The sequence below is a fragment of the Dioscorea cayenensis genome, chromosome 5 (genome assembly GCF_009730915.1).
Source record: "Dioscorea cayenensis subsp. rotundata cultivar TDr96_F1 chromosome 5, TDr96_F1_v2_PseudoChromosome.rev07_lg8_w22 25.fasta, whole genome shotgun sequence".
Lineage (NCBI taxonomy): Eukaryota > Viridiplantae > Streptophyta > Magnoliopsida > Dioscoreales > Dioscoreaceae > Dioscorea > Dioscorea cayenensis.
Window position 1 is genome coordinate 13,884,392 of NC_052475.1, and position 13,973 is coordinate 13,898,364.

A 13,973-nucleotide genomic window follows, 5' to 3' on the forward strand; every position below is an offset into this window, starting at 1 on the left:
TAAGACATCACATTTTGAACCTGCTCTGAGGAAAAATCTCACCTTCAGTCTCAAAAACAGGTATTGTATTGTATGTTTTAAGTTGGTCAATCTAGATTACTATTTAATGCTGTTGCTTAAAGTAATCTATATTTTGGAATAAGGACATGTGGCTTTGCTATGCTGTTTAATGATTTACATTAAACTTTGCAACTTAGCACATTGTACCAGTAGCTTAATAAACGTGATGCATATTCCTTACTTCATAAGAGCTAAATAATCTTTATTATAAAAATGAAAATCAGAGAAATGCACTTTTCTTGCACTCACACATGTTGCGTGACCTGTCTCTGGTCACCCCAATCTTCTTGTATTGGTGGCCGATGCTAACTTTGGTGCTATCTTCTTTCACACATCTGCTTGTACAAATTTGCTGAAGTGCTTACAGTGTCTTCCTTCTTTTATTTAGAAAAATTTGCTGGTGAATTCTGAATTAGTGCTCTTGATTTAAAGTTACCCTACTGAGTTGAGAATGTTTGCTGACCATGTGTGTTTTCCTTTTTCTTTTTGGTGAAAGCAGCAAAGGAGCTACTATGAGACATCATTCTCTCAAAACTTCAATCGCTTGATGTGAGAACCATGGCTTCTAATTTTTCAATCTTTAGGAATGTCATGCAGGTAAAGATAAATTGTTTCTATATCACAGTTCCATGCCAGTGGCTTGATTTGACACCCTTCAGCAGTGTGATTTAAAGGATGTAAGCATATTAATTAACAAAGTAGTTGATTTTTACTACAATTTTTGTAGGGATCAGAAATGCACATAGAATAGGAATAGTTCAAGAGGAATCCATTTCTTTCTCAAAGTTTTATTTATATTCATACATAGTCTATACATATCCCTGAAAGGCATTCTTCAAAATAGAAATCATGTTGTGTGAATGATAAGTGAAATTCACAGTTTTGATGTATTCTCTTTAGATCGCCGCACATTGTATGTAATATGAATTTAGCAATTCATTTTTGAGATACCCTGTCGAAGGCACTCGAACAAACTCTTTTCTTTTCTTGCACTTTTTTTCTTGCTAGGTGTTGTTTTCTGCTGTACATGTCCTCAGTAGAATCACTTGTATGTCTGTTTACTGTTTTGTACCATCGTCTTCTGCTTCAATTTCTTTTCTGCCATTTGATAAGCTTGTCTGGATTAATCATGGATGGAAAATCCAGTGTTATCTAATTGAATTTGCAGTCTGTATGATAAATTCTCTTATTGTATCCATTTTTTCTTTCTGTTAACTGTCCGTCCTTTTATAAGGCCAGTACTTATTCAGGACTCAGGTGTCAGAGTTTGAGCAGAAGTTTCTCAAAAATTACTTGGGGATGGTAAAAACCAAACTGACCCGAGGTTTTCAAACTCCGAAAGGTGTTTTTGAAAAATTAGGGGCGGAAGTCGCAGGACGAGGAGAGACAGGGGATTTTTTTATAATGGGGGGCAGGGGCGGGGCGGGGCAGGTCTTGTTTTACCTTGGTCTGTCCCGCTCTAAAAATTTTTTTATATACATAAAATTTTTAAATACTTTATAAATGAAAGTAAATAAAAATTATATTCAGTTAATTATGATAGTTATGTATTTTAATTAAATTTATATATTAATAAATTAAAAATAGTAAATTTTTTTTATCTCATCTTTTGTAAAAATGGGGGCGAGTGTAAAAAGTTTGCGGGTGGTTATGATATTAAGAAATTAGCCGGAGATATATGAGTGTCAGGGTGGCTCGTTATATATTTTTGATTTAAATGAAAAGTATTAAAAACATGAATTATATGAATGAATATAATATAAGAATGCAATACATACAAAAGAAGATTAATGTAGATGTATTGATATCATTGACTCCAAAATATCCTTCATAACCTGACAAAGTTGCAGTCTGGATTCCTCACAGCCTTAATTTATTTTTTGTGAGGGTAAAACAAGACACATGAAAAGGACATTAGACTTAAATTGAAATATTAGTGCCTTTGTTATTCTATCTCATCACTTCCCCTTTCTCTTTATATTTTTATTTTAATTGGAGCTAGTAAAGGACTCAATATTCTTTACATTTATAATCCAGTCCCTTTATATATATATATTCTTTAATACCCAATTGAGATAAAAATATCCAAGAAAAATTTTATCTTATGACATCAACGATGTCAATTTATTCTTTAATAATTTAAAGTAAGATGCCTTTCCAAACATTGGGAGAAATTTTTATTAATCTTGGAACCAATTATTTGAAACTTGGACTAATTTGAAAATTTCTATTTACTTGGACTTTGAGCAAATTGCAACCATTTGATTATTTCCATACTTGGACTAATCTTTTTATTTAATTTTTTTCCAAAGTTTAGCTCTTTGAAATAAATAATTCTAAACTTTTCAAGGGTCTGATAAGCAAAATCACTAACGGGACCCAGTCCATCATCCAATAAGTTCACGCCATGTCATTAAACAACCCAATCTGGTGACTCGCTCCATCCCCATCATCTCCAGCCGCCACGTGGTCCCATCCCAACGATCTTATCTTCATCCATACATTGCTTTGCCACGTCACCATCCAGATTCAATCCAACGGTCATAATCCAATCTCAAACCCACTTCATCCCTTCTATAAATAGCTCTTCAGCGACTTCTTCTCGATTCCTCTCTTCTCGGCCGCCATTAGCGAGCTTCGTGGATTTCGCTCGAAGGTTCTCGATGGGCCTCTTGGATAAGCTTTGGGACGACACCGTCGCCGGTCCTCAGCCGGACACCGGTCTCAGCAAGCTCCGAAAGCCAGCATCCTTCTCGATCCGTTCGATCTCCGGCAAAGGTACTTCGATCTGGTGAATTTTCTCGGTTTTTCTTACCATTTTCTTGTGGTTTTTCCGATCTGAGCTGTTGAATTTGGGTTTGATTGCAGAAGAACAAGTGGATGAGCCAAGGGTGACGAGATCTATAATGATAAAGAAACCGGCGGGTTCGCCGTCGACGGGGAACGGAACCCCTCCAACGTCGCCCGCTGGAAGCACTCCTCCGGTATCCCCCTTCTCTGGTAAGTAGGATAAAGCTTCTTCTAGTTTTACCTAAACCCTCTTTGTTGCTTTTGGGAATCTGGGAATGATCTGGTGGTAGTTTGGCCTTTATGCATTATTATACTAACTGTTATCTTTCCGGATCTGGAAAGATTCAGAATGTAGAAAGAACAATCAATCAATTAATTAATTTGATGATAATTGTTTAATATATTAGCATTTGATTAAGGGGGTGATAGTTCTAAAGATTGATTGAAGAAATATAGATATATTTTTCTAGGTACAAATCACTATGGAATTTTTTTTTTTTTTTTCCATTTTACTGCCTCCGTTTCATTGTAAGTATTCATTCTAACCGTTCGAGTAAGAAAAGTAGTTAAAGTTCAAAATTTTATAAATATTTAGCTTAATTTTTCCCATATTATCCATTTTCTCTTTTCATACGCTTAGTTTTTTCGTCTCTCATTTTTATTATTTTACTCACTCCGTCCCATTGTAAGTGTTCATTCTATCCGTCTGGGCAAGAAAAGTAGTTAAAGTTCAAAATTTTATAAGGATTTAGCTTAATTTCCCCATATTATCCATTTCTCTTTTCACCCTAGTTGTTTTTCTCTCATTTTTTTTTTATCTCTAAGATGAGAATAATGCATTTAAAGAGGTTTGTAATGTTGAATTTGAAAAATTCGCTTTTGTATTAGGTATGTGGTATAATTTGTGACAAGAAAATCTTCTATTAATGAAAATTTATTTTGGGATGGAGGGAGTATTTTATTTTATATTTTGTTAGTTTTAATGTACATAAATGATCAATTATAAATTCTAATTCACTGTGTGGAATTCATGGATGATGGATGATGATGATGTCTTCTTCACTTATGCTCAAAGGATATAATTGATCTATTCTTGAGTTTAAGTACAGAATTAATTGATGAAAGGTACTTGGTTCAGAGGAAAAAAAATGTGTATATTTATGTTGATTGCATTGAAAGTTGATTTTTTTTTTAACACAAACGGAAAAAAAAAATGATTTTGATGATCAGGAGGAAAACAATGGAACCGTTTTAGGAGGAAGTCATCATCGGATGCATATGAACGAGGAGCAGTGGTGGATGTCGGACCTAGGAATCCCCCTCCTCCTTATGAGAATTGAGCTCATTTGAATTCCTCCTCACATTTTCTTCATAAGAGAACAACATCTAGAGGAAGAATATAAACTCAAGAAGTGAGACAGTGAGATAGTAAGATAGTGAGTCAGTGAGATTGTGAGGAGGGAGTTTTTCCTTTTGTGCATCAGTTTATGGTTTGTGTGATTGTTAGATATTGCAAGTTAGGATGTAATATAATGTTAATGGGGTGGGCAGTTGGAGGCTGAGAGGTTTGTGTTTGTTGTTATTGTACATATGGGTCTGCTCTTGGTTGTGTGTGTTAAGACTTAAGTAGTGTTTGTTGTGGGTGTTAGTTTGTCATGATGCTACTTTAATGTATATGCAAGTGAATGGAGTTGGTTTTTCCAGATTGTAAATGCTGTGTTTTAGTTTGTCAATCATCAAATTCTTGAGTTGTCATAGTGTTTATTTTATTTTTATTTTTTTGTGTGTGTGAATTATGGTAGCTGTTTTTCTTTTTAATCTCTAGTTAATTCCATTTTGTTCTTTGTTGTGTATCTCACTGCTTGTGTATATTATAATCTATCTTGTTTGTCTAATTTTAGGCACCATTCACATTATAATCTATCTTCTTGTTTCTCTAATTTATTATGGATAGTATATGTTTAATTTTTTTTAAATTTGTGAAGGGGCAGTTCTCATCTTATAATCCATCCATACATATCTAGTAATTCTTATTACAACTATATATATTTATATGAATTTCATCTCTGATAAACATGGTAATTCCTTTATACTAAATATCATATGTTAAATTTTATTATTATTAGTTTATTATCAGTTTCATAACTTTTGGTGTTAAATGCATACTGTATTTGTGACAACCATGCCCAATTTCTAAAATTTTAAAAACAACCAAATTAACTATTAATCCTCCAATAATATATATATATATATATATATATATATAATATGGTCAAGTTACTTGTCAAGAGTATATATATATTATTTCAATATAATCAATATTGTATTACAAAGGCTCAAAGCTGTAGTAAAATAGTTTGTTTGCTATAAAAACCAAACAAAGAAATACTTGGAGCTGATACCAAACAAAGAAATACAGACCCAAGCCTCTTCAAACATATCACAATCCTCTATCTTCTCATTGTTCTCCTTCTCATGCTTCTTTTTCACATCATCAACAAAGGAGCTTCCATTTTGTACACCATATATACACTCCCACATTGACGTATGTCTCAATCTCAAGCATCAAAAGTCCGGAGCTAAATGAGAAGGAATCTCTCATTGACTATAGCTTCTGCAATTTGGGGATATATAGTTTTTCATCCAAAGATCAAATATGAATTCAAGTTTACGAGGACCAATTGTGAAAGTTTCCGAGAACTTTTTTTTTTTTTGACAAAAGGAACAGATAGCCTGAAGGCCCTGCTAAATTGTCAGGTGTGCACAAGTCTCGGTGGAGCAAGTGGGGGCAGGGCTGCCAGCACATGGTATGCTAGGGACCATCCAGACACAACCACCACTCACATCTCTTGAAATGCTGCTCAATCGAGTAATCGAATCTCACCACTCTGGGTGAAAGTCTCATCGATTGCACGTTCTGCAATGTAATATATTTGGTCGTTGGCTTAATGGTTTATGAGAACTTCTTTGGTTGAATGAACATATTTGAAGCGTTCTACATTGCATCTCAAAGTAAACTCCTTTGTAGTTTGTTTTTCACGGTCGAGAACTGCTTCATAACTAATAAGTAGCCTTTTGTGATGTAGAAGCAGATGGGGATGATTGGGCTAGTGTCGGTATCTCACCAGTGATTTTTTCAAACTCTTTCGATTGTACCTTGAAGCAGCTAGGTCGTTAATAAAGGCAGGAGCGTGCATAAGTTTTGACGGAGCAAGTGGGGATGAGTCTATGCACATGGACACTGGAACCATTCATACATAACCACTACTCATAATCCTAAAAATGTGCCCTCATCTATAATTCAAATTCTCACTCCTTGCGAAGGGTTCTAATAAAGAACCAGTTGCTAATAAATCACTTTGACACTCTTGTGAACTCAATGTAATAGTCTAGGGGAAACAGAGAACCAAGTTCATCAACCTTGATTGTTATTTATTCTTCTTGATCTCGATGTGTGTATACACACGAAGGTCTGCGGTCTGCGGTTGACATATTGTGAATATAAATACATTATGGGCTTTATAGGGGGACTGTCATTTTTTTAACAATTATCTTTGGATTTTGTTGGATTGGAATCAAGTTTTCATTTTGATTAGAATTTATATAAAACACAATGGGTTTTATATCCCTAATTATTTAGTTTTTATTTATTAAAAGTAATTATATGACTTATATACTTCTTATTCATTATTAATTATATAAAAAATAATAATTTTGAGCTGCTAGGGTTAAACTTTAAGGATTGAAACTGATCGAAATTGATTGAATTTCACTCGTTTTACAACCATACTCATCAGCAAAGAAATAACATCTTTTCATAGACCAATATAACCAGCAAACCCTAATAAAATAATTTTCTTTGAATTTTTTCCCCATATATTTCAAAAAAACAAATCACATAATTGTTACTTGTCAGAGAATCATCATCACCATTTTCTTATTCTCTCCATTGTGTTTACCTCTCCATTTAAAATTTATTTTATAAAACAAAATTCAATTCAAAACCACTTCTAGTGTTTGAAAAAACACCTACAACACTATTGTTCTGGCACCTTATTATGCTGTATTGACAAACCAATAAGACAAAAGCAGCTAATTAATAAGTACCAGTTATCACCACCGACCAAAATATCTATTGGTATTTGCTCATAAGAACTCTTCACAAATGATGAAAGTTCGATTCACTGGTGGTTCCTGCATGCTGCTCCGTCAAAGCTTATGCACATCTAACATTACCATGTTGAGCGAAAATAAGTAAATAAATAAATAAAAATAAAAATGCAGCTTTGGTGTTCAAGGGTGAACATTTCAGGCATCAGTAGCAAGAGTTTGTTGATTGAAATCAGGAGGGAGGTTAAAATAATAATATAACAGGAGCTGAAGAGCTACAAAACCAGAATAACTCAAGTAGTATATCCTGTCAATGGTTGATACAATTCCAGGAAGACAATATTCTACTTCTTTGCATATGTAACATGCATTGGGTTTTGCGGGGTGATCTTGAAACCATGGAGGCCCTGCATAGCAACTGTGGACTGCATCTCATCCCCGTACTCGACAAAGGCAATGCCAGGTTTCGTTTCAACCATCCTGACTTCTTTAAATCCGGGGTACTGGCAAAACAACATCTGTAACATCATTGGAGTAGTTTCCGTCGGGAGATTCTGGACAAACAAAATGCTGTTTGGTGGAGCTGGTGCTTCGGGGAGCTTGGCCACGCCTAAGGGCAGCTGCGATAACTGTTTTGTTGTAACCAGTAGAATATGGGGGAAAAATAGTGAGAGGTCAGAGATGTGATAATTTTGGAATAATCAACGAAGTTTTTACATTTGTTTTGCTTTTCATCTACTGAAATGAAGAAATACAGCCGTACCGGTGGAGTGGCACCATAAGCACCATGAGTCGCACTCAAACCTCCGCCAGAGTAATTATTGTCATGATGGTGCTCTCGTTTCTTTCTATCAGCTGCACCAAAATCACCCGAAGAAAATTAAGTTATTATCGTGCAAATAAAACTGCTCATAGGTACAAAGTAGCATGACATATTTGTTGTTGTAAGAGGCAAGAGAATGAGCAAACCAAGTGTTTGGCATTGATGTGCACAAGCAACAACTTGATCTCATAATGTCAAGAAAAACCTCATAAGAAAACAGATGTTTTGAAAAGAATAAACAATGATTATCCAGATAATGAGCAGATGATAAGCATTCCTGCATGCATGCATTAATAGTTCAGCTAATGAAATCAAACTAACACCAAGTAATGAGTAGAGTCTTTTCATGTGCTAGGTCACATTAGTTATGATCACTATTTGAAGTAGAGAAAATTAACTAAAGCCACTAGCAACCCCATAGTTTTTGAGAGATCTATACAAGTGAAGAACTGAAAAAAGGCTGTCGCAACACAGCGCCATTCAAAATCATGGGAATGTCAATCCAAAGGATTCAACCTCATATCCTACAGATAAAAAACAGATAAAAATGCCCAAAACCATAGTTTAGATCAAAGTATGACCATGCAGATACTGGTGTATACATAGAGCCATAACTCGATAAATGTGAAAGTGTATAGGAATATAAAGTGTATTGACAGCTTCTTGAAAACTGAAAACAGGTGAAATATTTAATTGTCAATATTTGACAAATGTGCCTAAACATCATCAAACACCAGGAAGCACAATAATCAATTAAAACATTCAGAGTTCTAAAATAAGTTTAGAATATGAATAAGGTAGATATAAGATGCCAAAAAGAACATGGGAAGAGCAATTTCCAAATATCAGGCAATGAATTTTAAAGAGAAATGGGTGCAATAAGATGTTTACATAATAATTAAAGCACAAACCAACCTCTTTCATCATGCTTTTTTCGTCTTTCTCTAGGCACAAAAGTGCCATCAGCTTTTGCTATTAAATCTGATTTGGTCTTTGCGTACTGAATCCTCTGCAATATGACAAAAAAAATGACCATAAGACTCTTAAGAGAAATAACAAGATTAAGCAATAAAAGTTCACGCAATAACAAATTTAGAACCTAAAAAGGGTTTTCTCAAAAATGGAATCAGTGGATCAAAGAAGTAAGACCAGTGGATCAAAGAAGTAAGACTATAGGGCTTATGTTATCTTTCATGAGTTTAGGGTATGTACAAACTATTAGTAAATGCTCTGGATGAAGGAAATTATGAAAAAAATAAAAATTCTATCATCCAGATAAAGGCTTTCTTTTCTGCAGAAGATTCCCAAGTAGGGTTTCTTGAGAATATGATGTCTAAATATTAAAAAAATTGTAATTTGAGAAAATACTAAAGTTTCAAATTGGCGCAAACCTACAATGTGATTGGACTATAGATGGTTAAAATAAAAAATAAATAAATAACTTATGAAAACATGCTATACATGGTAGAATAATAGACCAAATGGATAGTAGCTGTCAAAGCCTTAAACATGGGAACATGGAACTCTAGCGTAAACATACCATAGGTTTCTCATAGAAAGGAAAACCTTGCATACGCTTGAGTGCTTCAGACGCTGATGACACATCCTCAAAGATAACCCATGCTTGACCTTTATGTTTAAAAGTCTTGAAAGCAAGTACGTCCAATATCTTCCCGAATTGTGAGAAAACGGCATTCAGAGATTTCTTAAGTTCTTGAAGAAAGCAAGCCAACCAATAAGTCAATAAATGAAAGGGAAAATGATGTGACATAGAAGTTATTGAAAAAAAAAAGATACTGATTAAGAAAAAGATGGAAGTACCAACAACTCTCAGAACAGGAAAAAAACATAAGCCACTATCAAAATCTGTCTGAAAATGAGCATCTATAGCAACTTTAAAACAGCATAGATGACAATAAACCACAAAAATGGATCTTGGAATATGTGAATCTTTGACCACCATCTTATTAAAAATAAAAAATAAAAAAATCAATTGTACTGGTCTGCAATCTGCAAAATCCATGTTTATTATAAGGGTTTCCTTCTAAATGTACAGTTATAATTTCAATTAAAACATTGAGAACAAATCAAAAGAGTTTCCTCTTCAAGAACACCTTGTTAAGCCCAATCCTAATTTGCCTTTTTGCCAACAGTTAATGATGGAAATTCAAACTCTTCAACAATTGTCAGTGTCTAAGTGCTAGGTCAAATACCCATCCTATTAAGTTAGTTTAAATGTAGGCATTTTATCTGAAAGTTTTGATTCCAAACTTAAGGCAATATGAAAATCCTTATGACACTATAACCTTTCTACTGGAAAATAAGAAGCCAAGCTCCCTTTCTGCATGTTTTTACCCTCTCTTTCTACTCAAAATCTTCTACACACCAGAGTGCAAAAAGAAAGAATAAGTTCAATTACTCAAACACAGTACTTTGCTACCTCATCTTAGAACAATTCTCAAAAAGGTAGAAAATTGGTTAGGAAGAAAAAAGTCTGTGATGCTCTTTCTCTCCACATATGGGAAACTCCTAGTAAGATTTAAATAGACATATACACTATGTGATTTAATACTTCCATATCACCTATAAAAATCTTATCTACAGCATGGATTTTGATTAATAGCGAGTAGAATCAAATTGCCCATATGAAAACTCCTTGTTGATCCTTTTGAGCTTCCATAATAAGTTTATAGAGACAACTGAAAGCAGGCAGACTCAATCGAGTGTTATATGTGTTGGATGACAGATGGATTTATTCCAGTCTCTAAGCACCTGGGGTACTTGCTGCTACTTCAATAGAAAATTGGAATGTTGCACGAAGGACTTCCCTATGTGAACTAAAATAAGGTGCCTTTACCACCCAAGTTAAGATAGACAACAATTAACATTAGACTTCTAGCTACTAACAATTAAGTATTAACTCAATCAAAAATATAAAGCCATTGAATGAACAAACATACATAAATTGATCTATGCATTGCCTCACTCAAAAATCACACAATCCTCAGCATTACTATTAGACATCTGTATGCAAATGGTCTCAAGAGATAATTAAAGCTTTAAATCTGAGATGCACATACGTGACCGTCTCATAAGATAGCTATAGGGATCATCTAATTTTCCATTTGTAATATGCCAATATGGATGCATACAATTATGAGGTCAATAAGTAATGAAATTACATGACATGATTTGCTCCATCATTTCTTTAAGAAAAGTATCCAACAATATATACATCAGTCTAGCTCAAAAGGTTAGTTACCGAACACAACAAATTTTAGAACATGCATTGTTCTTAATTTGGAAACATCGGAAAACCAAATGGTTACTTCATGGTTCAGAGACCTAATATGTCATCTCCATAACAAAGTCTTCATTAGACAAATAGTTCATGCCATCAGCTGAAATACTGATTGAGCACTAATCATTGCAAGATTTCAGAGAGAGCAACAGTCTAATTATACTCCTATTTTCAGTGTATCCCTATAAACAAATGCATCACTAAATGAAACTTAAACATTTGCCTTTCCTCTATACCTAAATTCTCCAAGTCTTTCTAAAAAAACAAAATTTCATTCAAAATCAAATACAAAATAGACACTAGTACTTCAAATCCTCCACTAATGATATGAATAACAGAGCCACAATGCAGGTTCTTAACACCATTTAGCTATATGGTACAAAATCTATTCTCTTACTACCTTAAAACACCCCCAAAAAAAAAATTTAATTAATTAAAAAATCAAAAAAAAAAATTGCCAAAAGAGCAAAACTAACAATATTAATAACAAGAAAGTTTTGCCAAAAAAATTTAATAACAAACCCAATAAAACTTGTTCATTTACCTTCAATCCTCTAAAGTCTTCAAACAATTCACTTAAAAAAATCCAAAGAGAAAAAAAAAATCACAAAAACAAGACGAACAAGCAGCAAGAATCACTCCAGTAGCTTGAAAACGAAGAGAAAAATAACTAGGGTTTCTCTAGGGTTTAGAAGAGGAAGCGGGGCGTACCATCGATCTTGATCTTCTCGTTGAGGTTGTTGATGTAGATTGTCATGTTGGGAGGAAGGGAAGGAGCATCAGCAGCGGTTGTGGTGACTGCGCCGCCTCCGACTCCAGCTCCGGCGCCGGCGACGCCCATCGCGTTCTCCATCGCCGCCGTCAAAAGAGGACCAAATAGAATGCAAGCTAAGAAAGACCTCTCGAATAATTCCAAGTTGTGCGTGGGCTCTTATTTTTTCTAAGCATGAGCCCAAGTTTGGCCCATAAACGGCCCATTAAACTTTCAATTGGGTCACTGAATTATTTAAATAGTCACCTCAATTATTCGTTCACTCTTATTTGAGTGACTGAACTATAAGACTACAACTTTATATTTTTGCGTTCAATTGAGTCACCTCGATAACTCCGTTAACTCAGCAGACCGATCTAGTATGCCACTTCACACTCTTGTCATATCAACATGCCACGTTAGATAAAAGAAAAAAAAAAAAAATTAATTCGATAAGGGACATTAGTATTATAACCCATCTGACTAAAAAAATTCAAAAATTAAATTATTTTTTGTTTATTTGACATGATCGACCAACTATATGGGTTAACTATTTTTAAAGTAAAAAAAGTTTTTATTTACATTATATTGATATGACCAAGGGGCATAACATGGATTGCCACATTAGCACATTGTTAATGGAGTTAGTCTCGACTGATCCAATTGAGACATATCTAAAGTTAGGGTAGCTTGAAATTTTTTATAATTCTGTAACTCAAATACTTAAGTCTATTATTTATTCAGTTTGCATATGGGCAAGCATTCTAAGCAGGCCTTCTTGCTCTAGTCAAATTGTGGGCCCATACTAGGCCCATAAGCTGTATATAATAATATTATTATTTTTTTTTTGTTTTTTTAACTCTAGAAATGTATTAAAAATACATTATTTCATTTTTAATTATTAACTATTTATTTGTTTTATTTTTAAAAGAAATGTACATTTTTCATATTTAAAAAAGATGTTTTTCATAAAGGGCTTTATTTGTGTATATATATTCTTTTATGAAGAATTGGTTTTTTTGTAGTTATTAAAAATTATTTTTAAATTTTAAAATAATTAGTTGGTGAAAACGTTAAAAAAGAGTTTTAATATTTTTTTCAAAAATTGAAATTATAAAATTTATTTAGAACTAGAATAAAAAACTATGCTTTTGGTGAAATGAAAAAAAAAATAAAACGAAAATTATCATCAATCTATACTTTCATAAACTTCTAAATTGATTTTAACTATAACAATATATTGGTAAATAATAATAGTTTGTAAAAGTATCAAGTAAAAACGATTGTAATAAAATATATTTATATTTGAAGGAGTATGAATGCATTGGAGTATACCTTTATTTAATTCTAGACTAAGATATCCCTAGTACTTAAGAATGCAAAAATGAAATAAATACTTTACTAAAAGGTCATAGAAACTTGACACAAGTTCCAAAATAACCTTTATAAACATATTTAATACTTTATTTATGAGAAAACCATTACTTATTTTTTACCTTTCTAAAAAGAAGTTAAAGAATTATTATTATTATTATTATTATTATTATTATTATTATTATTATCATCATCAATCATTTTAAAAAGTGTAAACTCAACATGCAATGGTGCACGCAAACATTGGATATTATATAATATGTTTATAATATACTATATTGTATTTATATAGTATATAGTTATACTTAAATACAAGTGAGATGTTTTTAGGCATTATTATTTTGCATCAAGTAAAAATATTTATATATTATATGATTGATATATATATATTTTTTATTTTTTATAAATAATATAAAAACAAAGACAAATATAAAAATATATCAATTATAATAGATTCTATACTAGTAGGCAATATGGTACTTAAGCACAAATTTCTATCTCATGAGAGTTCATACGGTGGCAAGTAAGTGTTGGTTAATTTTTTTCTTTTATATATATATATATATGTTTGATTTTTATTATTAATTTTTTTAATCCATAGTGGCTAGATATTGTTATTTTTTTAATTAAATTAAAAATTTATATGTTTTGCCAAATAAGAGCATGACATGTGGATACTATGATAGTGACACGTGTCACCAAAAAAGTTAATTGAATTGAGTTGGCGTTTGGTGTCCGTCGTAGTTTGCTGACGAAATGAACAC

The 13,973-nt window shown here is 32.8% G+C and overlaps 2 protein-coding genes across 2 annotated transcripts; one reads left to right on the plus strand and one right to left on the minus strand.

Moving 5' to 3' along the window:
- The first annotated feature begins 2,654 nt into the window (after nt 1-2,654).
- On the plus strand, nt 2,655-4,562 carry LOC120259870 (dormancy-associated protein homolog 3-like). The gene is made up of 3 exons (XM_039267322.1): nt 2,655-2,838; nt 2,929-3,060; nt 4,081-4,562. Exons 1-3 carry the CDS (start codon nt 2,724-2,726, stop codon nt 4,188-4,190), a joined length of 357 nt encoding a protein of 118 aa, XP_039123256.1. The 5' UTR covers nt 2,655-2,723; the 3' UTR covers nt 4,191-4,562.
- A 2,555-nt stretch (nt 4,563-7,117) lies between these two features.
- LOC120260367 (U1 small nuclear ribonucleoprotein A-like) lies at nt 7,118-11,987 on the minus strand. Its single transcript, XM_039267829.1, has 5 exons — nt 11,796-11,987; nt 9,324-9,496; nt 8,699-8,792; nt 7,724-7,815; nt 7,118-7,589 (listed from the first exon to the last, which is right to left on the minus strand). Exons 1-5 carry the CDS (start codon nt 11,935-11,937, stop codon nt 7,305-7,307), a joined length of 786 nt encoding a protein of 261 aa, XP_039123763.1. The 5' UTR covers nt 11,938-11,987; the 3' UTR covers nt 7,118-7,304.
- Between the last annotated feature and the right edge of the window lie 1,986 nt (nt 11,988-13,973).

Bases quoted from the DNA above. Each gene is read 5' to 3' on its own strand.
- LOC120259870 (XM_039267322.1), top strand. From the start codon at position 2,724: ATGGGCCTCTTGGATAAGCTTTGGGACGACACCGTCGCCGGTCCTCAG. The intron at 2,839-2,928 runs GTACTTCGATCT...GTTTGATTGCAG, and splicing joins CCGTTCGATCTCCGGCAAAG to AAGAACAAGTGGATGAGCCA. The intron at 3,061-4,080 runs GTAAGTAGGATA...TTTGATGATCAG, and splicing joins TCCGGTATCCCCCTTCTCTG to GAGGAAAACAATGGAACCGT.
- LOC120260367 (XM_039267829.1), bottom strand. From the start codon at position 11,937: ATGGAGAACGCGATGGGCGTCGCCGGCGCCGGAGCTGGAGTCGGAGGC. The intron at 9,497-11,795 runs GTACGCCCCGCT...GCTTTCTTCAAG, and splicing joins CGAGAAGATCAAGATCGATG to AACTTAAGAAATCTCTGAAT. The intron at 7,590-7,723 runs GTACGGCTGTAT...ACAACAAAACAG, and splicing joins CTTATGGTGCCACTCCACCG to TTATCGCAGCTGCCCTTAGG.